At 44.0% G+C, this 22,453-nt stretch overlaps 1 protein-coding gene across 3 annotated transcripts in view; it reads right to left on the minus strand.

The window, feature by feature from the left end:
- Positions 1–621: 621 nt before the first annotated feature.
- Positions 622–22,453, minus strand: part of Serinc5 (serine incorporator 5) — an 88,761-nt gene continuing 66,929 nt past the window's right edge. For all 3 annotated transcript variants that reach the window (XM_040728838.1, XM_040728837.1, XM_040728839.1), the window contains 6 exons: positions 21,864–21,959; positions 19,028–19,154; positions 11,216–11,282; positions 7,471–7,510; positions 6,723–6,867; positions 622–4,740 (listed from right to left, as the gene is read on the minus strand). In XM_040728838.1, coding sequence (XP_040584772.1) covers positions 4,593–4,740; positions 6,723–6,867; positions 7,471–7,510; positions 11,216–11,282; positions 19,028–19,154; positions 21,864–21,959 — 623 coding nt within the window. In that variant the 3' untranslated portion in view covers positions 622–4,592. The remainder of the gene's footprint in view (positions 4,741–6,722; positions 6,868–7,470; positions 7,511–11,215; positions 11,283–19,027; positions 19,155–21,863; positions 21,960–22,453) is intronic.

The following is a 22,453-nucleotide window of genomic DNA, read 5'->3' on the forward strand; positions in this document are numbered from 1 at the left end:
GGATTCGAGCCCATGGGAACCTGGAATGAATGAGACAAGAGACAAGAGGAGGTGACAGCTAAGACAGACCTTCCGATCAAGCTGCTGCCATTTAATGAGAATTCTGTACAGGCTTAAATTGGGGAAGGTGGCATTGGCCATGAGGAGGAGGTCGTTAGACTGGAGATGCTGAGAAGAGAGGCAGTGGGGAACGTTTGGTATGCGATGGGCAGATCTCACCAGGGAGTGCAGGTGTTAACGAAGTGTTGTTAAGTGATGGATCATCTCCATGGAGCCAGGCCATCTGTGGGAAGGTGCCTGAGTTTTGGGAAGCGCCTTGGGGCAAGAAAGAGATTCAGTGGCCTGGTCCTCAACAAAGAGATAGTAACAAGCCTAAGCTGTCAGCCAAGCATTTATAATGTTAAGTCTCTGTGTGGTCATTTGGGGGCTGCCTGGTGAGACAGAGAAACCCCACCTACAATTCTATTTGTAGTTCAAGGCCTTATATTTGTTAATTATAAACTATCAGTATGCATAGTTGCCAAGATGTTTGATCCTTGACTGACATGTGAAAGCACCAAACCTGACAAAGGCTAATTGGAGGCTTCAGTCATGTGTGTAATAGAAAGAAAACAAACAGTATGTTTTTCAAGTTTAAATTTTATTAAAGTACAGAGTTAACAAGTTTGAGTTTTTTACATAGGAAAAGGCCAGTCAATTTCAGGTGGTTCATAGAAAAGTTAGCACTCAAAAAAAACAAACAAACAAACAAAAAAAAGATACAAATCCATAATTGGCATTGTGACTAATGGGGAAAACCAACAAATTTAAAAGGTAGCAAAATCTAACCATGTCAGAAACCTTTATAAACGAACAGTAGACTTACCACACAAATTGCATTAAAACTCCAATATAGAAAAAAAGGTAACCACAAAATTTGGCTACAGCTAATTGTTCCCAAAACATCTTTTTAAAAAATTAACAGATATGACTATAAAAATTTTTGTAGTTTTTCTTTGCAAAGTAAAAAAATGTTTAATTCTTTAATGAAGTCAAAATGATCCTCTTAAAATTTTTATAAATAGCTCTCAAGACATATATTACTCATCTGCTGTAATCTTTCTTTACCTGAGAGAATTTTTCCCAGGGTCCTTTCTCCCAAAGGATTACCTTAGAGTCCTTCCATCATTTTGCTCAGATGAATGTGGTTAAACCTCTGCCAAAGTCAATTTGGGTAAATACAGTCCTGATTTGCCTGCCCGTCCCCAACTAAAACAAAGTCAAATACACCTCTTTGGTAAAAGTCAAGTATCAGCCTTTCAAAATAACTGTCTCTGTGAATGATTCACTGATGGAAAACAGAAAAAGAAGATTTAGCTAAAGACCTTGTGATCAGCTCTCCTGTCTGTTGACGCTACCTCAACACCAGAGAACCCATCTCTGCAGGAAATGAAAATATTTACTAGTGAGTGAGTTACACACAAAACCCTTCAGATCCTGTGGCCCAGTTGTCAACCTCGTCCCTGGTCCTTTCTGGGTGTTCAGTCTCATTTCTGAAGCCCTTGTCATTTCTTGGTAGTATATATGATGTGCATTGGTATACACTTTGGCACACCAAAACAGATACTGCTCAGAAGGGCAACGGAAGAAGAAAGCCCCAGAAGTTTAAATACCAGCTCTGGAGCTGCTTTCCAGATAGCATGGAGCACCAATGATGGGCCATAGGGCAAATAAATATGTACATCATCCAAAAAAGGCAGAGGGTGGAGGTTTGGGAAGGGGGCAACTAACACTACACAGTGAAGTCACCTGCGAACTGGAAACACTGTCATCCAGTGGGAACTCCTGCTGGCCATTCCTTATGGGAATCAGAACCCCAAAGCCTCAATACTCCATGCTCCCTCCAACTCCTTCCCCACCAGTTTACCCACGATATAAAGCTTCCCCAAACCTCTGGAAAACACTTCATCTGCTGACTTCCCAAGAAGCCCGGACCAGCTACCCAGCAGCACAAAAGCCTGACTCAGCAATGGCATGGCAGGCTTTCCAAGGGTGACAGTCTCTAGCCTCCAACCAAACATCATGTCTAAGCAAGACTGACAGGAGAACCCCACCCCCAAGCTTAAGTGTTTTACTCATAAAAACAAGAGAGAAACACATACAATTTCTAACTCTACTACCCAGTCTGCCACCACTAATGGGCCAATCAGCACCTTCAAGGCATGCATTTTCATGGTCCTGTGTGAGTAGGCAAGAAGCAAAGGGTGCTATCTTTAAAAAATTATCAGCGGATAAGGCAGGTTAACACTGCCATTGTTAACTAAAGCAATTGGCACGCTTTCCAGTTTCTCAAGTACAAGAACCTAACAGCGTTCTTAAATCCTTAAGTGGGCTACCACCTGAGGAGTGTCCCACAGCTGATCATGAGTGTCAACTTTTTGTTTTGAGAAAGGGTCTAATTGGCCTAGAACTCACAGAGATCCCCTTGCTTCTGCTGAGATTAAAGGTTTAATTCTTAACTTCTTCTACCTTACTAGGGAACCCACAGTCCTCAAGTGCAGCCATCTGACCATCAATCTAACTCTAGCAGCCGAGAGTAAAGATGGATGTGGTTGACTATTCCTCTTGTGAGAGACCCAGCTTCGGAAGGGGAGGGCATGAACCCAACCATCACTTAGGCAGCTGGAAAACAGGTGGAGCCTGCCTGGCTGACAAAGAAGCCACAGGGGCTGCCACTGGTACTGTGTTTCCCTAAGCTGCTTTCTAGAGAGGAAAAGGGGTCAACAAAGAGCAGCCCAGGAATATGTGGCCTTGTCAGTCTGACCTTGGTCCAGTATGACTAGTTGAAAACTCACCACATGTGGCTGCCAGATTCAGCAGAGAAGATGAGGGCCTCGACTAGCCCTTGGCAGGAGGGAAACATCACTGTTCCCACCTGTGCATGAGCTCCCCTCCGCTGCTTCTCACAGCAGGCCTTTCAGGTGCAGCAGTGGCTGCGGCCATGGAGCCAGCTCAACGGCCCACTTTCCCAGTTGATGGGGCTCCCATTCCCACTGGACTAACTAGACTTGTTTAGAGTTAGTGTGTAGTTACGCCTGTCTTTTGTGATTCTCACGTGTATTTAAACTGGTGAGTTTAAAGAGTTCCTGACCTATACAAGGAATTGTGACAAAGTTTATAAACAAGGGATCCTTACTAGTTCTCAAACACTGTAAATTAAGTGAGTTCTTCAAAGAATCCACCCATATGCATTCCCCCATGGCACTTTTAGTAGGAGGACATAGAAGTGAGTAGAAATAAGAATCCATATTTTGGCACATGGGAACCAGGCTTAGGTAGGTTCCAATTCTGCTCGATCTGTTCAGATAGTCACAGAAAGAACAGCTAGACCAAGTCCTTCTGGGATGTCCAGAGACAGCTTCTACTTCACACAGAAGCAAGATATCCCTCCACCAGCGTCTAGCAGACTCGGCACTGGGAATTCCAGATTAAGAACATCAGCATTGAAATCGCACACCCATAAGTGTGTCTGGGATGTTTCTGGGAATGTGATCTTGGTTTTGTGAGATTCCTTCAACCTCTGCACCTAAGTCTAACTCCTTACTTCCTTGCCTAGACCTGTCTGCTCAGCTCTGCTGAGGCTTCTCACCCCAGCCCTTCTACTCCAAGGAAGCCATGATGTTAACACTGGGACACAATGCAAGTGAGGAAGGCCTTGTGGTAGATAATCAGATGGGTGAGGGGCGGGGTGGGGATGGGGAAGCTGCCCTTAACACTTCCAGAAGGGTGTGGCAAGCTGCAGCCAAGAAGCAACGTTTCTGTTAAGACCCTTACAGCATTACTGCTGATGTCACAAGAGTTGTGATCCTCTGCTTAGAGGGAAAGAAAACAATTGTTTCACAATCACATGACCACCACCATACATAAGTGTCATGTCATTGCAGACTTGGATTGGGTAGGCATAAGTGGTGGAGAACTCCATGGAGGTGAGAGCAAATTGTGCTTTTCACATTATTACAAAAATTACCCAGACAAGAATGAAGGACTTCTGCCAAGGGCAGAGAGGAAAGGTCCTGACTCCCGGCATCAGGACCTCACAGGAAAATGCTGGGGCAGGGGCACAGGGAACAGTTCTGAGGGTGGAGGACCTTCCTCTTGTCCTCTGTCAACAGGGAGTGACAGAGGTCAAGACCCACCTGAGGACTGTGGACTCAATGGTTTTGCTTTTGCTTCTTTATACCAAGGATGAGAATGACAGGTTGTACAAGGCCATTTTCATCCCTGTGACGGATGCTGTGCCCCAAGTTCTGTTCTGGTTAAAACACACCCAAGAAAAACAGCAACAGAACTTTAGCTACCATTTAGGGTAAGGCATAAAGACATAATTAATTGCACCTATCAGCTTGGCTAAAGATTTCAATTCCTGTCAGCCAAACTGGTAGTTTCCTTTTTGGATTTTAGACTAAAGCTGATTGGGAGATTTTGTTTGTTTTCTGAAAGTGTTGTCAGACCCAGGGAACCGGTTGCTGCTCAAACCCCTGATGCACACATTCAAAGGGCAGCCCTCCAGAGTGGGGCACAGGCCTGCTGAGCCAAGGGGCATGTGCACACCCTCACACTGAGAACTGCCTGGAGGGACAGCAAAGAGGGGCCACCAGGGTCCATAGGTACAGAATCACACACATCCAGCAGGAGGCCATCTTGACCCAGAAGTTGGACCAGCTCCCGGTGAAGAAGGTCTCAATGGTGGCATTCTCATAGCTGTTGAGAAAAAGACATAGTTGTGGTGAAAGGAGAAGAAAGGGAAGGAGTTTCCTCTGCCCTAGGTACTTCCTGCCCCTAGAAACCTTCAACTTCCTTTCTTAGCAATTAATGGAGTTATAACTCATATACATTTTAAATGTATCATTTGGTGAGTTTTCAAACACTTACAGAATCATTACAACAATCAGTTTTAGAACGTCATCTCCCGACATCCTGTATCCCTTAGCTGCCCTCCCATTCCCTCTGTCCCCCATTACCTGCATCTGTTAACCTATTTCCTGTCTATAGGATTTGCTCTTTTTAAGCCAATCCATGTAAATGCAGTCATGTTGTCTCCTCTTATTGGCTTTTTATATGTAGTGTAATTGTTTCCCAAGTTCTTTGTGTTATTACATATATCAGCACTAATTGCATGTCTCTTATCTGAGATGCCTAGGACCAGATTTTAGAGTTTTTCACCCCAGAATATTTACATAGATATTACCAGTTGAGCAAAATTGAAAACGTGAACATTCCCATGTCATGTGAGATTGGAGAACATTTTGAATTTCTGGATTGGGGATACTCACCTATACCTCACTCCTTTTTATTGATAAATAGTATTACATTGTCTGACATGAGCATTTGCCTATAATTTTTTGTATTTTTCCTTTTTGTCTTAGATCTATACTTAGGAGGGAAATTGCTAGATTATACTATTATCTTTGCTGAACCACGCAAGGAACTGCCAAACTATATTTCAAACTATTGCCAAATTGTATTTTCAAAAGTGGCTTCTGTTGTGGGATATTTGTATACTGTGTGAAGATATATTGCTATGATGGGCTTAATAAAGAACTGAGTGGCCAATAGGTAGGCAGGAAGAGGTTATGCAGGACTTCCAGAGACAGAGAATACTCAGGGTGGAAAGATGCCAGTAAGACGCTGAAGAAGTCAGACATGGTACAGAGCAGAGGTACTGAGTCATGTAACAGAATATAGAGTAATAAAAACAGGTTGATTTGAGGTAAGAGAGCTAGCTAGGAACAAGCCTAAGCTACAGGTCAAACTTTCATAATTAATAATAAGGCTCCATGTCTTTGGCTGGCAATCCAAAGATAGTCTGACAAGAAAATTTGTACAGGCTTCATTGTACATTCCTAGCAGGATGGAAGGAGAGCTCTGATTTCTGTCACCTGCGTTTGTTACCACCTTCCATCCTTTCTCAGATGTTCCAAGCCAAAATTCCTCCAGTTTTCAAAGGATCACTAAGAAACATCAAAGTCCATCTCTCCATCAGGAAGAACGTCCTCCAGGAAGTGTCTTCTAACTCTAGGCTCATGGTACCTACTCCCCAGCACCTCTCCACTATCTGACACTATGCAAGGGATTCAGGTCATGGTGTGTCAATTCCACTAGAGACATTCTCTGGTGCTTACAGAGTGTGGTTCATGAGAGCCACACAAACACCTATTAACTAACAGACACATGGGTACAGCTGGAAGTCTGGGGCTGCACAAAAAATATGAATCTCCATGTAGCAAAAATAAGATCCATTAGGCATGAACACATTAAAAACTGGAAAGAATAAAAGACATGTATTTGATGTAGGAAAAAAGCCCACTGTTTCAATCTTTCTTAAGACAACCTTTCCTGTATCACGCTATAGTGTTCTCCATACTTGCCAAGTGAAATTAGCCCTTCCTGTCTTGTGTGCTTTGTTTCTCGGCAGAGATGGGACCCAAGGTCTCTCACACACTGAGCTGATGCTCTGCCTCAGCGTCCAGGAAAAGGTGCTGGCTATCAGAAGAGCGTGAGCTGTTGGCTACAAAGGCTACGGGTGTGGACAAGAGTGCGGATGACTCTACACTTTCGAGAACCACACTGAACTTGGGTGTTGGCTGTTTGTTTTTTTCCTGTTGCTTCTCAGACAACTATTGGGGTGTGTAGAAACATTTACTCTGAGCTTGGTTTTAGGGTATTTCAAATGGGTCACTCACTGGAACCAGCTGGTCAAGGTCATCATCACATAGAGGGAAGCCAGCAAGAAGACAAAGTGGAAATAGGAGTAGCTGTAGACGGTGCCTTTCTTCTCATCATAGATGACCCGGGGTCCCTTTTTGACATTCTGCTGCTCTTCAGTGTCTGTAGATGACAAAGGGTGCCCAAAGGCAGTGGTGAGTCCACATACAGTTAGCTCTAGAACAGCTCTTGCTTGCACATCTCAGTCCTAGGTAATGCTATCTGCACCTCAATCACACCAGGAATTTTCTTGATTAGATGAGTTAACAAATATTTTTATTTTAGTAGGCTAGAAGAAAGCCCTTAAAGACATAGAGAATATCAGAAGTTTAGCAGGAGGGTAGCCCATGAGCTTTCAAGCCCCCAGGTCTTCCCCTTCTATGAAGAAATGACACCCAAGTGAGGTATAGGGACCTCTTTGCATTTTCATGTCATTCCTTTAAACACACACACACACACACAGAGTAATTTTTCTAACTCTGATTTGTCAGACATGTACTAGAATGCACAGTGATTTTTCCCTGCCAGCTGCAAAAAAACAAAACAAAACAAAACAAAATCCAGCAACCCTTGAGGAAGATGTAATAAGTATATAAACAGTAAATAAGCTTTGGAATAAGCGTAGTTGGGTACTACCAACATAGTGCCCGCATCACCAATGCCTACAGAGAGAAATCCTGGTCTGCAAGGACACGGTCAGGCGCAGTACAGAAATGATATACTTACCCTCTCCATCTGGACCAAAGCAAAAACAGCAGCGAGCTACCTGTGAGAGCAAAGACAACCAAGTCAGACACTTCTCTTCTATGTCCCTAACACTGCAGGCTGCCTACATGGCAAAGTTGCTATCAGAAACACAAGCTAGTGCCTGGAAAGGTTTGGCTAAGTATCCATCCCAAGAAACACCGGGTACAGTAACAGGGGTGCCCTCCTGAGCACAGGATGTCCTAGCTAGCTACCGTGGGAACAAAGCCTGTGCACCAGCTCCTTCAGGCATAGCTTCAGCTGCAGAACTGCCTTGTCCTATAGCAAGCCCCTTCTGAGTATCCCCCAAAGGACTGATCATGGAAGGCCTATAAAGGCCCAGCTAACAGGCCATGAGGGACACTCAGGGGCACCCTATATGTTTGGGAGTATGCCCTTGAGTTAGTTTAGCTTATATTGTCCTTTAACTTTACCTATATTTGCCTAATTTTGTCTCCTTACTCACCCATCCCCCCTCTACATGCGCTGACCCCTAATAAATTACCCACTTGAGCTATTCTGCCTCGGTTCCTACTTCCGGATGACTGAAACATGCAGCAAACAAGGTGAGGACCTTACTTGCCTTGCACTTTCTAGTGATTCAGTCTGCACGCTACCCAATTCTTCTCCCACCTAGGAGCTGGGACTAGGATCATGCTCACAACTGAAGACACTGAAATCAGGCAGGTTAAACAGGAAGCAGTAAACCAGCTTTGTGACAGAGCTGGGGCACATGCAGAATGGAGACCTTGGGATCTATGGTTGACAACAATAAGTGGCGTGTGGTATTCAGGGGGCTTAGTTCAAGAGTGTGGAATGGGAACGGGAGAAATCTGAAGTGCCGACTAAAGCCAGCTGCTGAGCAGGGATGCTGCTGCACTCCTGTCCTAATACTTAGGAGGCAGAAGCATCCCAAGTTCAAGGCTGGCCTGAGCAACACGGTGAATTCAAGGCTAGCCTGGATGACAGAGTAGAGTCAAACCAGCTTGGGCTACATATCAAGGTCCAGGCCAGCCTGGGCTATTTAGTGAAACTCTTACAAAAACAAACAATAAAAATAAGCAAATCAGACTGACAAGCTGACTGTGGATACAGACGGCTGGGATACTAGCTTCTTTTTTTTTTTTTTTTTTTTTTTTTTTGGTTTTTATGAGACAGGGTTTCTCTGTATTGTTTTAGAGGCTTATCGGTCCAGCCTGGCCTCGAACTCACAGAGATCCGCCTGCCTCTGCCTCCCGAGTGCTGGGATTAAAGGTGTGCGCCACCACCGCCCGGCGGATACTAGCTTCTTTAGTACACTTTGAATTTTATATCCTTTCTCTTACTTCTTCAAAACAATAAACTCAAAGAAAAAGAACTGAAACGATCTAAGTCTTATTACGTAATTGCAGAAAGACTAATAACAGGGTAAGCAGCACAACACATGCCAAGACTATCTGGGAAGCAAGGGCCCTCATTATCTCTAGGGGAGACAGCTGAGCTACAAAACCCAGAGCCAGAGTTGAGGCCATGGGAACATGAGCCTTTCACCCCACACGTCCCACTCAAGTCAAGCCCGTTTCCCTCCAGCTCCACAAGACTTGGACCACGTGAGGCAGTCTAAATTCACTAACAGCAGTGGGCCCACGTTATTCATTCTGAGGTCTTGTTTCTTTTGAAGCTTAAGTTACCACAGAAAAATATCAGCTTGGGTTTTCAAAGGTATATCTCAGGAGACTCTATGTGGGCGCATGAACTCACTTGCTCAGAGGTAAACCCTAGGCAGCTTCTCTTCAAAGGAAAAGAACAACATTCTCTTTTAAATCTAACCTGGGGACTCTCAGCTGTTTGAGCCCGAACTCTGTACACAATGGGGACACTGAAACCATAATAGGCAACCCTCAGCAGGTGGCGACCCAGTCAGCCTGAGAACAAAGGCTGCTTCTGGAAGCCTTTCTGCTCTGCAACAGACAGCAGAAACCTATTCAACCCAGCACAGTTTTCTCCTGTAAGTGACAGAAAGAGCTGCTGAATGGTGCTGGCAGAGTAAGAAGCCTTCATAATGCTTCACTATCTCTAGGTCAGGAGCTGGATGGGCATCCTAGACAGCCAGCTGCAGAGCAAAGTGCCCATATCTGGAAAGACAGCAGGGCTTGTCCATCCAGTAAATGCTATTTGATGGTGCCAGTGGCCAGACACCAGGCAAAGCTAGCAGCAGGGCTCAGGGACAGCAGCTGTGCTCCTGGGCAATCAAGAACATGTACCCTGGGGCCACATCCTGGTAAATGGAAATCGGTTTCCCTCTATAAAATGCAAAGAATAGCCCCTCACTGGGTTTTTGTGAGGACTAAATGACTAAATGGCACGTGGAAAGCTCAGAACAGCCCCCACCCCACCCTGCACCTGGCAAATGCTAAGTGACTTAGCCATCACTGGAGACCCAGGTCCTTGCCACCCTTGGGGTCAGGACTGAATCTTGTCTTAACTACCCTGTACGTTTGAGTTTTCTGACAAAGACTTATGTTTCATCAAGAGCTTCAGATAAAAACTTCCTTAAAGGAAAGAAAACAACAGGGTTTTGCTGGCTGATAGTCAGCTACAGACTCCCTCCTCCCACTGATGCTGTGAATAGTCTCATCAGTGTGCTTACAGTTCTGAATTCTTTACTGAAGGATACAAGTGTGATGGAACTGATATAGATTACAATGTCAGTGTCTGCAGAGCATGTGCAGTTCCCGCCCTGGCCTGTCTTCCTGCAGAACAGGATTACATAACCCCATGGCTATGCTCTATATGGAGAACACAGATGGGTGTCAAACAGGTGAATGGTTTAAAGCAAAAAGAACATCTGTATTCTATTATAACCAAAGAGAGTAAACAAGGACTAGCTGAACAAGGTTCAGCTCAGACTGGGGGTGGGTGCCAGGCTAACAGGCAAGAGGCCAACATCATTAATGGAAAAATCAAGAATCCTTTTATTTAATACACAGGACAATAGCTCTTTTTCTACACACACAAAAAATTTTCTTTCTCAGATAGAAAATAGAACCATGAATTCCCCCCTCAAAGAGAGATATCAGCATAGTGCAAAGGGAAAACTAGCTTTCTTACTGGATATAGAAGCCATACTTAAGTGCAGGTCCCATGCCCTGCAGTAGATGGCCAACACAAAACAAACTCAATAGTATTTTTGGAGATGTTCTTTCTCACAATGCTTTGCTCGGACATTTTCTAACTTACTTGTCTTTTGCTTCACTGTTATGGTTTCTGATTCTGTGTTTGTATGGCTTTTGTGTGTGTGTGTACACGTGTTGTAGAGTTTCTTGTGCTTTTTCTTGTTTTCTTTTCCCCCTGTTTTGGTTTGTTTTTAAATTGGCCTGCTGTTTTCTAAAAAGAGAGAAAAAGAAGAAAGCAGTTGGATGGATGGGGTTGGGGGCTGGGAAGACACAAGGGAGGAGAAACCATGGTCAGAATATACTATATGAAAATGTTTGGTTTTGTTTTGTTTTTTGTTTTTCGAGACAGGGTTTTTCTGTGAAGCCCTGGCTGTCCTGGAACTCCATCTGTAAACCAGGCTGGACTCAGAGATCCACCTGCCTCTGACTCCTGAGTTCTGGCATTAAAGGTAAACATCACCAGTGCCGGGCAAAATTCATTAAAAAAAAAAAAAAGACACCAGCACATAAAAACTGTCCTGAGAAATGGGCCCTGAGCTAAAAAGCAGGGGAAGAAAAGGAAAGGAACTTACTTCCAGCTCAGGAGCTCCGTAACGCCTCTGCAGAGCATCAGAACTCGACCTTGTTGTTGAAGTCAAACTAAGAAAAAACAAAGTCCAAGAGAACAGTGAGAAGTTGTATCTGGAATGAAGAGGAAAGCTGCCTGGCCAAGGCTTACTGCACCCACAACTCTGGCACCTGCATGGATGTACATTTATCCTCTTTGTCTCCATCTGTGGGCTTAGCTTTGCATAGAGGTATCGAGGGGGGCAGGGTGTGTCTGTGCTGAACAAGAGCACACATCTTCCCCCTTGCTCTTACTTCCTAAGTAACGATATCTTACATTATTTATACTGTATCAGACACACCATCTAGAGACATTTTAACATATACTGAGGATGTATGCAGATCTTATATAAAAATAATTCCTATACCATTTTATAGAAACTTGATTTGGGGGGAGGGGGTTGCTCCTGGAACCAACACCACACCAGACACTAAGGGATGAACACAAGCTACTGCGATATTTCATTTGAGATTCAAGTTTGTTGGCTGATTCTACAACAATCTTTTTATGTACACTGTATTAGATCATTTTTATCCAGACTCAAGTATGCTGATATTTCTCGTCTTCAGCATGGGTTCTTGCTGCTCCTCCTTCAAATGATAGAATCACTTTCTAATTTCACTTTTACCTCTCTTGTGAGTCTCACTTAGAGATCAAAAAGTTATGAGAGAACCCAGAGGAGACAAGAGACAAGCAAAGGGCAGCAGTGATACTTTCCTTTGTTAAAGGGAAATTTGTTAGAGAAGCTGCTGGCCTGCATTTTGTTTTTGTTTGTTTTTCCTTTAAGTCCAGGCAATGTAGCTCAGATAACAGAGTGCTTGTATAGTGCCTGAAGCTATGGGTTCAGTTCCCAGCACACATAAACTGGGTGAAGTTACATAGACCTGGAACATCCCAGATTTGATGAGAGTGGCTTGAAGATCAGACATTCAAGGCCATCATTGACTACATAATGAATCTGAGACCAGACTGACTTATATATAGTAGATCTTGTCCCAAAACTTTTTCCTGCCTTCCCTTTACATAGAGAGGTAAAATTGACTTATAAAGACAAAGCTATTTATTTCTCCTTTAAATGAAAACATGGAAGCACTTTCAACAAACAAAAATACTCAACATTCAGCCGAACTTTATGCACTTATTTCAGTAATTCCTAAAGGCCATAAATCTGCATGTGGCAAGCCCTGTTCTGAGAGTTAGAGGTCGTCCTTCAGCGAAAATGCAGCTGCTCTGCCTCACACAGGACCAAGCTTTCAAGGTCACAGAGGACGACGACTGTTGCTGCTCAAGAAGCTAGTGGACAGGCAGAAATTAAGATTCACCAAAGCAACCCCAGGAGGCAGCAGGGTCCTGTCTGCTTGCTCAGACAATGAACTGCAGAGAGGCAATAGAGCCATTGCCTCCCTCACCAGCAAAAAGGCCCCCTAGGACCCACACCCTAGTCCTCCACTCTACTTCCTGACAAACACTTCCCAGTGGCCATGCTCCCAAGGAACTCAGCCATCGCTCATGCACTTCGGACTTCTGCATGCCAAGTGAGCTTTAGTACAGCAGGGGGCTTCAGTGGGGAAACCCAAACTTTAATTTCAGTGTCACATCAGTTCTGAAGTTCTCAACTGGAAACCGGAGAACAATCTTTAGGAACATTGGACTAAATACTCCATTTCGTAAGTTCTTGGAACAAAAGTTTAAGAAAGACAAAACTTGATTCAAGCACCTTTGCCGCCTCATTCCCATCTTCAGACAGCACTAAACCAGGGAAGGGCTGTACTTTTCTGTCTAAAACTACACCCAGTTCATCCTCAGGGACTGTCCTCCTGTATGTAGTATAAAACTCTTGAAAACTGCCAGGTGGCAGCAGTGCGCGCCTTTAACCCTGGCACTCGGGAGGCAGGGGCTGGTGGAGCTAGCTCTGTGAGTTTGATTCTAGGACAACCAGAGCTACACAGAGAAACCCTGTATCAACAAACAAACAAAAACATATTGAAAATTATTAAAGAAAACAATGGTTTTTGCAGGCTCTTAGTCTCTCTCTCCCTCTCCTCCCTGTCGCTGTGTGTGTGTGTGTGTGTGTGTGTGTGTGTGTGTGTGTGTGTGGCTATGAGCATGGGAAGGTCAGGGACAATCTTGGGTATAAGTCCTTTACCACTGAGACAAGGTCTCATGTTGTTTCAGGTCTCTTGTTGAGTTTCTAACTTCCCCCACCCCCATCTCATTGTAGACACACTGGGGTTACAGTGTCTGGTTTTACATGGGTTCTAGGAATTTGAACTAAGGTAGCTATCTCCCCCGCCCTTTCTTTTTATTTATGTATTTAGAGTCAGTCTTACCATGCAGTCCATGCTAGTCTGAAACTCAATATGTAGTCCATGCTAGCCTTAAGTTTATTGCAATCCTCCTGCCTCAACCTCCTAACTGATGGGATTACAGGTGTCAGCCACACATCCTGGAGTGGAGCTGGAGTGAAAAGAGGGAGCACAGCAGCGAGGGATACAACTTCACTATTCAGAGACCAGCTAAAACAGCAGCTTGTTTAGTCTGGATGCCACCCACAAATGTCAATTCCTTCTGATCATTCTCACGTTCACGAAAACGTTGCCTTCCTTCCCTCCTCTCTGGAAACCCTTGCAACCCTCCAGCCTCTGCCGTATTGTCAGCAGTCTATAGAGTGCACGTCTCCTGAGAACCTGCTTCAGTCCATGTCACAGGAGCAAGCCGAAGTCCCGTGGTCGCAGAAGATCCCAAGAAAATTCCAGACTATTGGAGATCATAGACCTCTTCACACCCTAGAAAACTGACAGGCCAGGCCCAGGACACCTGCCACGCCTCTACCCAGACTTTGTGTGACAAGTCTACGACGTTCCCACAGTGCTGTGTAATCAGTGATTCGTGGCTAGCAAAGGAGACCAGAATTCTGAGGGAGTCAGGGGAGGCTACCCACTGCTGCTATGAAGAGTTCTGGCTAGAACCTGAAGGCAAGAGCACATGCAGAGGCCATGGAGGGGTGCTACCCACTGCCTTGTTCTTCCTGGCTTGCTCCATTTGCCTGCCCAGTGGTGGCCCTGTCCACAGTAAACTGTATCACAGGTTTGCCTCAGGCCAATCAATCTGGTGGGGACATTTTCTCGGTTGAGGTTCCCTTTTCCTAAATGACTATCTCGTGTCTAGCCAGATATTAACAATAATAGAAAGCAAACCAGAACACTTCAAAGTCATAAGCCAAAATAAATCTTTCATCCCTTAAGATCTTTTTGGTCAGGTGTTCTGTCACAGTGATAATAAAAACAGTAACTACATAACTATCAATCTCTGCACATGCTCGAGCAAAGGATGCTCAAGCCAATGACTCACAAAGTTTAGTCAAGAGCTGCAGGGACAGACTCCATTCTTTATAAGTACAAAGAACTCCAGGGTCCTCCCCAGCCCCAGAACTCCAGCTGGAAATAACAAATTAGCATTCCCAGTCTCAAGAACAGGAAGGAGTTAAGGACTTTGTTCTGTCACACGTTTCAGGAGAGGGTGAAAAGGCTGGACTAATGGGGCAAATGGGCCAAGGTGAGGGCCACCCTGGAGTCCTGTTTTGGATGTTTCTCCACAGAGGTAACTCCTTGACACCAGGTGGGGCTCTAGAGAACCAGGAAGCAAGGTTTGACAAGACAACACAGAGGAAACTCTCAGGAAGTGTCTTGGCAGTAGGACCCGGGCCAGACACAGCACTTAAGAAGTATTTGGGAGAGACAAGGATCCCCCAAAGAACTGAGAGGAGGTAAGTGAACCATGCTTTCTACATTAAAAAAATGTAACCCCAGACAATCCTGGGTCTTACACTGAACACTTCTTTAATTTCTTATTTCTTCTCCTTTAATTTGCATACTACCTGGTGTTCTAGACTATACAATTTCCACCAAGAATTTAACTATTCCTATAATCATGTTCAAATAACAGCTTCAGCCCAGACAGTGTGGCCTCCTTTGACAACATTCCCCAACCTCCCTCCCGTGCTTCTTCTGAAAAGAGCTGAAAACCCCCAATGGTACTGGGGCCTCCCTTAGCAGCATGTCCTTTCTTCAAGGCCCTGTGAAGTCTGAGTTCAGCCCCTGTGATCTTGAAGCCAGTATATTTGTTTATAACGTTCTCCAAGCTGACTCCTCCTGGTGCTGCAATGGGTAATTACTGCAAGCATCCGATCTCCAGACCCTATAGGAAACTTAGCCAGCTCCTGGGAATGTGTTCACGCCATGTGTGACAAAGCATCCATGGGCAGTCGCGTTATCCTCTGCACTCTGTGCACCGTGGCCTTGTGTCTTCATTCCAGGCCACTACAGTTCTACAGTTTAATTACCATCACTCAATAACAGCGTTTGCTGTTGGCATGTAGACAGTCTAAACAGCAGCTGTCAGCTTCAAAAATTGACATCTTTGGGGAACATCAAACTACCCTTTGCCAACCTCCATCATGATGCCTCAATTCGTGATGCCTCAATTCTCAGAGACGCTCTCTCTCAAAAATGATCTTTCAGCCGGGTGGTGGGGTTGTACACCTTTAATCCCAATAATAGCCAGGGGCGGGGGCAGAGGCAGGCCGATGTCTGAGATCGAGACCAGTCTAGTCTACAGAGTGAGTTCCATGACAGCTAGAGCTATTGCACAGAGAAACCCTGTCTCAAAAAACCAAGGGGGGAAAAAGTGATTTTTTTGGTTTTTGTTGTTGCTGTTATAGTGCTAGGGATTAAATCTAGGGTATTATACAAAGGAATGGCAGGCAAACTCACTTCCATAGACCCAAATTAAAAGTGATTGATTGGGGGAGTTGTGAGGATGTGACACACTTGTAGGAAATGGTCTTGAATTCCTCTTATTGGTTTGTGTGAGTATGCATGAGTGTATGTGTACCTATGTGTGTGTGTGTGTGTGTGTGTGTGTGTGTGTGTGTGTGTACCTCTGTTTGTGCATACATGTTTATGCCTGGCTCTACCACTGAGCCACACTCCCAGTCCTAAAAGTGACTTTAAAAAATTAGGTTTTGCTAAATTGCTTAGGCGAGGCTCAAACTTGTACTCTTCCTGCCTCAGTCTCCCATATTAGCTGGGATCACAGGCACATGCCAACGTAGTCTACCTCTAAAAGTGAGTTTTTATAACTCTGAGAAGAGGGGAAAATGTGAGTGGGTGAAAATTCCATACTGTGAGGAGATAGCCCCACAACTGTCAATCTATGCAGTGCACGCAGTAGGACTCTGATCTTTTCCTCGAATGGTCGAAGACAAGCCTAAACCTCTGGGCTAGCCCAGGAACAACCACTTCCTCACCCCAGCTTGACAGGACACTGACTTTCAAAAAGCCAGTATTTCATTCTGTTAAGTATCCTTACAATTTTTTCTGATAACACCAAAACAAAAGAAATCTTGTTTCTGCAAATAAACACAAACCAAAACACCAAAAAGCTAAAATGAAGGAAAATACTTATCACCAATGCCATTCCTACCACAAGTTTGGCCTGTCTCTTCCTGGGGGATTTGTCTTTTAAATATTTATTTTATGAGTATAGAACTTTACATGCAAGTATGTCTGTGTACCACATGTGTGCCTGGTGGCCAGAGCTGAAAGAGCATCTGAACTGGAACCAGGGTTACAGATGATTGTGAGCTGTCATGTGGGTGCTGGGAACTGAACCTAGATCCTCTGCAAGTGGTTAAGTGCTCTTAACCACTGAGTTAACTCTCAACCTCCTTCTGGGAAGTAGTATAAACACAACTGTATTTGATTTGTTTTTCTTTTAAAGAGAATGAGCTGTAAGCAGTTTAGTAACCTACTTCTCTTTTGGCCTACCAATATTCTTGTGATTTTTTTTTATTTTGTGTCTCAATGTTTCCTTGCACATATGTCTGTACAGCACATGTGTGCAATGTCCTAGAGTCCATATGATGATGTTAGATCCCCTGGGGCTGCAGTTACTTCAGCTGTTAGCTGACAAGTTATAGAATCCAAGAGCTCTGGAAGAACATCAGTGCTTGAGCTGCTGACTCACAACACTCTTACATGCTGGTTTGCTTTTTGCTGCTGTGATAAACACCATAACATAAAGCAACTTAGGGAGGAAAAGGTTCACTTCATCTTCCACATCACTGAGGGAAGTCAGGGAAGGAACTCAAGGCAGGACCCTGCGGCAGGAAGTGAAGCAGAGGCCATGGAGGAGTGCTGCTAACTGACTGGTCCTCATGGCTTGCTCAGCCTGCTTCTAGCATAACCACTTGCACGGGGTGGTACCTCCTCCAGTGGGCTGGGCCCTCCCACATCATCATTAATCAAGAAAACACACCCCAGGCTTTTCCACAGGTCAACCTGATGGGGTCTCAGTTTCTTGATCAAAGTTCTTTTCCCCAGATTACTCTGGCTAGCACACAGTCAGCAGAAGAAATGGTTGCATTAGGTATGGGTTCACTGGAAATGGCCAAAGACTTGAATACCCCTCACTGTTTAAGTTTATGTCTGTCTGTCTGTGTGCACCCATGTTGAGGCCAGCATATACTGGCCATCTTCTTCAATGTCTTTCTACCTTATTCTTTGAGACAGGATCCCTCACTGAACCTGGAGCTCACTGACTGAGTAGACTGGCTGGTCAGCAAGTTGAGATCTATCCGTCCACATCCCCAGCACTAGGGTTAGCAGTGTGGGTGACAAAGCTCAACTTTTTACATGGACACTGTAAAGTTCCATATATCTGAACTAAGGTCCTCATGCTTGCATGGCCATCCCTTTACTGACTGAACCATCTCCCCAGCCTCAGCCCTCTCTGTTTCAGCATAGCAGGTACTAGGTAGACAATTAATAGAATTAAATGCCAGAAGTGTCCCTTCTGACATAAGGAAAAGACTGAGAGTCCATGCTGGCTAGAGAACCACCAGTTTAGCCAGATGGCGCACAACCAAGCACTTCCTGGATGGGTCACAGTTCTGAGCAAACACCCTCTGCAGCATGCAGGCCCTTACTCTCAGTAGGATTTGTTAGAGAGCATGTATGTCAACGTACTCAGACATTTTCTTTACACGGGCTGTCACCACCAGGGTTGTTTAGCTTCAGCAAGAGGAATTATAACATGCCCATGACAAGTTGATTCCTTACACACAGAAACAAAGCATAAAGCATGCTGAAGTAAAACTCACTCTAAAAAGGCTCTTGTTGAAAGAAAGGTTCATTACCAGTGAAGCATGTACCCAGAATAGGTAACCAGACATACCAATCCTTGACTTTTCTCTCCAGCAACCTCTGAAGTGTTTTAAAGTGGAGGCTCCATTGCATAGGCATGTGAGATACATGCCTATGTTACATGTATCCCACAGACCCTTGCTGCTTGGTCTACTGCAGAGCACGGTGGGTCTTAGCACAGGAGAAGAGGGACACTTCCTGTCTTCACTGGACCAAGCATAGAATAATCAATCAGGCTTTCTCTCCACAGATAACAAAACAAATGCTATCTCCCTTGGATTAGAGTTTTGTCAGAACATTCTGGCATACACTATGTCTTCGGCTTCCTCACTGTGTGCTCCCTTACTCTTCAAGGATGCCACAGCAACTAATCTTCAGTCATCTTTTAAACAAGCATGCTTCTACTTAATTTGCCCCATATAATGGAGTACACAGGTTTCACGTAGGAGGCCATGCAGCAACACTGCTCTGTCACTTCTGACTATTTTGCTCCTATGGACAGGGGCTGAAACAACTCTTTCCCCGTACTTTTAAAGCCTGTAAGTTGAACTCCCATAACACCGAGGACTTACCATGAATACGAGATGCACACAATCAAGAGAAAGGTGCCCAGCCAGGTCACCATGTTTTCATCTTTATGCAGGCCTTGACTGAAGTCAGGTGCACATATGGTAATGTTCTTCCCGTGTTCATCTTGAACTTGTAAACACACAGCAAACACACACATTAGAAACCGTGCCTTACAGCTTTCATCTGGGAATATTCAGATAGGTCTGGAATGACTCCTCCCAATACTGAAGCCTTCACACTGAGGCCTTCTAGCCTACCATCTGATTCTGTACAACTGAACTAGTTCAGAGCACTGTCCTCCCACATGAGGATCAACACCCTGTGCCCCTCTGTGTTCCAGTTAAGTGTTCAAGCATGTGATGACTTAGGACTTAGTCACTGTTGCTCCTTTCCAATATTAAACAGAAAGCAGTAAAAGTGAGGTTAGATCCATTTCTATAATATTATACTTTCTTTTTAGCTGGATCCACAAACCTCTGAAGAGAGGGGTAGAGCAAGGCCCCCTGGTGTGAATAACCCACTTAGAGACAGTGTAACAGGTGCCTGAAACTGGGATTCTTGCCTACACCAGAGAAGACAGGTTACTACAGATGACATAAGGGACACACAGGCTTTTTCATCTATGACCTGGAAACCTCCTGAGGTAGTCTAAAAGTTTAAAGAAATAAATCAATAGCTAGATATAAATGTTTCTATATCTCTCAGTCGAAATTTGCATTTTCAAAAATCATTGTGTTTCAATTATGAATATCCAGCTAGATCTGATCATCACCTTGACCCCAAAACAGGGAAGTGAAAATCATTCTATAAAAACACGATCTGTTTGGTGTTAAATCGCAATTGTCAGTGGCGTTCACCTCAAAGGAATAAATATAACCATGTCAGCTGTGGTTTAAAAACCCTTTATTTTGGAGGCCAGTATAGTAGGGGAAAATATTTTCATGAGATGTGAACAAAATCTAACATTTATATTTGGGTAGTACTACTGAAAATTAAAAGTGTTTTATTGCTTTGGGGAAATATTTGCTATTTAAAACAAACACTGTGAAAAAAAACCCATTACGTTAAAATCAGAAATCAACATGTAAGCAATTGTAAATGAAAATTTTAAGGCCCCGGGTAAACTAAGTCAGGATTAAGCTTTTGTGTGTAACTAAACTCAGGGTAAGCTGTATTTACTAGAAGACCTCCACTTATTATTTCCACAGTAACTGTGAAGACAAGACCGGAGGCAAACACAGTGGTATGTGCCTATAATTCCAGCACTTGGGAGGCCGAGGTAGAAGAACAAGTTGAAGGTCAGCCTAGGCTACATAGTGAGTTCCAGGTCAACTTGATTTTATAGTAAGACCTTCTCTGCAAACAAACAAGACCTATAAGAAGTACCTGTATCTAAATAATCATTACATTTGTTTTCTAAATTTAGCAACTTCTATTTTCTATTCTATTAAGACTATATTTACTTGATTTATAGAAGATCAAATATATTTGAACATTCACACATTCATGTATGTATATGTATATACACATATGTGTATATGCATACTTATGTATCACAAAGTGATAAATGTAAAATATAATGATCTAGAATATCAATATGAAAATTTGGCCACCTGTTCATAAGGCTTGGGGGTCTCAAATATATTAGAATATACTACTACTTATATAGGTTAAAATATTACTTTTGGCACATGTCTTCAGTCCCAGCACTTGAAGGCAGACAGGTAATTTCTGTGGTTTTGAGTTCAGCCTGATCCACATAGAGTGTTATAGGTCTGCCAGGACTATGCAACCCTGTCTTTACAAGCTTTCAAAGTAATCACTTTACCAATGTTACACCAGTAACAGGTAACACCCCACAGAACTTGCTATGTGCCAGCCACTGTCTAACTGACTAATGCACACATCATCTGCATTTTCACTGGATTCTAAAAACAACATACAGAACAGAGCTCCAACAGTCTGGCTCCCATGGCCATGTTCCTTTCTCTGTGTTCTGTTGTCTCTAAATGAGTATCATCTAGGACAGACTTTGAGACTGCCTGCCAGCCAGTGACAGATCCGGGTACAGATTGTGTTTTTTGCTTCCTTTACCTTCACACTTTTTCCACTCTCTCTTACTGTCAGAAAATAACCTCCTGATACAGGAACAATTAAAAAAGTGAAACAAAATGAAGCAAAATCAAAACAGGGGGGCTGGAAAGATGGTTCAGAGGTTAAGAGCATTGACTGCTCTTCCAGAGGTCCTGAGTTCAATTCCCAGCAACCACATGGTGGCTCACAACCATCTGTAACGAGATCTGGTGCCCTCTTCTGGCTTGCAGGCAGAACACTGTATACTTAATAATAAATAAATGAAATTTTAAAAAATCAAAACAGGACAAAAAATAACAGAATAAAATAAAGTGGTTCTTGACAAAACAGAGCAACAGGATGCAGGAGGCCTGAACACTTAAAGCTGATAAGCCCATCTCTGTTCATGTCTTTTCTGTGCGGTGGGAAGACTCAAAGGATGCCGGGGGCTGGAGAGAGGGCTCAGTGGTTACTGCCCCGTGTAACTCTTGTACCCATGTCATGCGGCTTACCGTGGCCTGTAATTTAGCTCAGGGGATCATGTGTCCCTTCTGGACTCCTGGAGTGCCTGCTCTCACACATGCATGTGCATACGCACACACACACAACTAAAAAATAACAAAACTTTTTTAAAAGGAGAAAATTTTGTTTTATTTCATGAAAAAGTCTAGATCATCTTGCTTCTTTGAATCCTCGACAGCTCAGGCTCTGGGGAAATGAAGACACATGTACCATCAGCACATACTCCCGAACAAGGCTCCTTACCTATTTTTTCAGGCTTGCTGGTCAGTGCTGAGAAAGTGAGGTATGTGACATAGCAGCTTATCAGCCCCGACTGCAACAGCCCAGAGTGTGGCCGTCCTGGGAACAAGAGACAGATGGAGGCAGGCTTGACATCCCAGCAGCAAGACACTGGACTAAAACAGATTTCCCTCCCCACGATGAAGCTCCTTAAACTTGTGCCCACCTTTACCAGGGAAAACCTAATGAAGTGTTTGTCTTAGAAAAACATTAAAATTGAGTGAGGGTATGCCTACTCTTAACACTGCTATTTTAAAGACACCAAATTCTGTCCAACTTCTTCATAAATAAAGCTTCAAAACCTATAACTACACAACACAATGCCCAGACCCCTGAGGGTTTTTAAGTGTGTGTGTGTGTGTGTGTGTGTGTGTGTGTGTGTGTGTGTGTGTGTGTGTGTGCATCAATGGATGGATGCATGGATGCAAGGATGTATACATAAGGTACACAAGTACCATAGCATGTGTGGAGTCAGAGAACAACTCACAGGAGTCACTTCCCTCCTTCTACCTTGTGGGCTTCAGGGATTAAATTCAGGTTCTCAGGCTCAGCAG

Source organism: Mesocricetus auratus, unplaced genomic scaffold (genome assembly GCF_017639785.1).
Source record: "Mesocricetus auratus isolate SY011 unplaced genomic scaffold, BCM_Maur_2.0 Super-Scaffold_100020, whole genome shotgun sequence".
Classification (NCBI taxonomy): domain Eukaryota; kingdom Metazoa; phylum Chordata; class Mammalia; order Rodentia; family Cricetidae; genus Mesocricetus; species Mesocricetus auratus.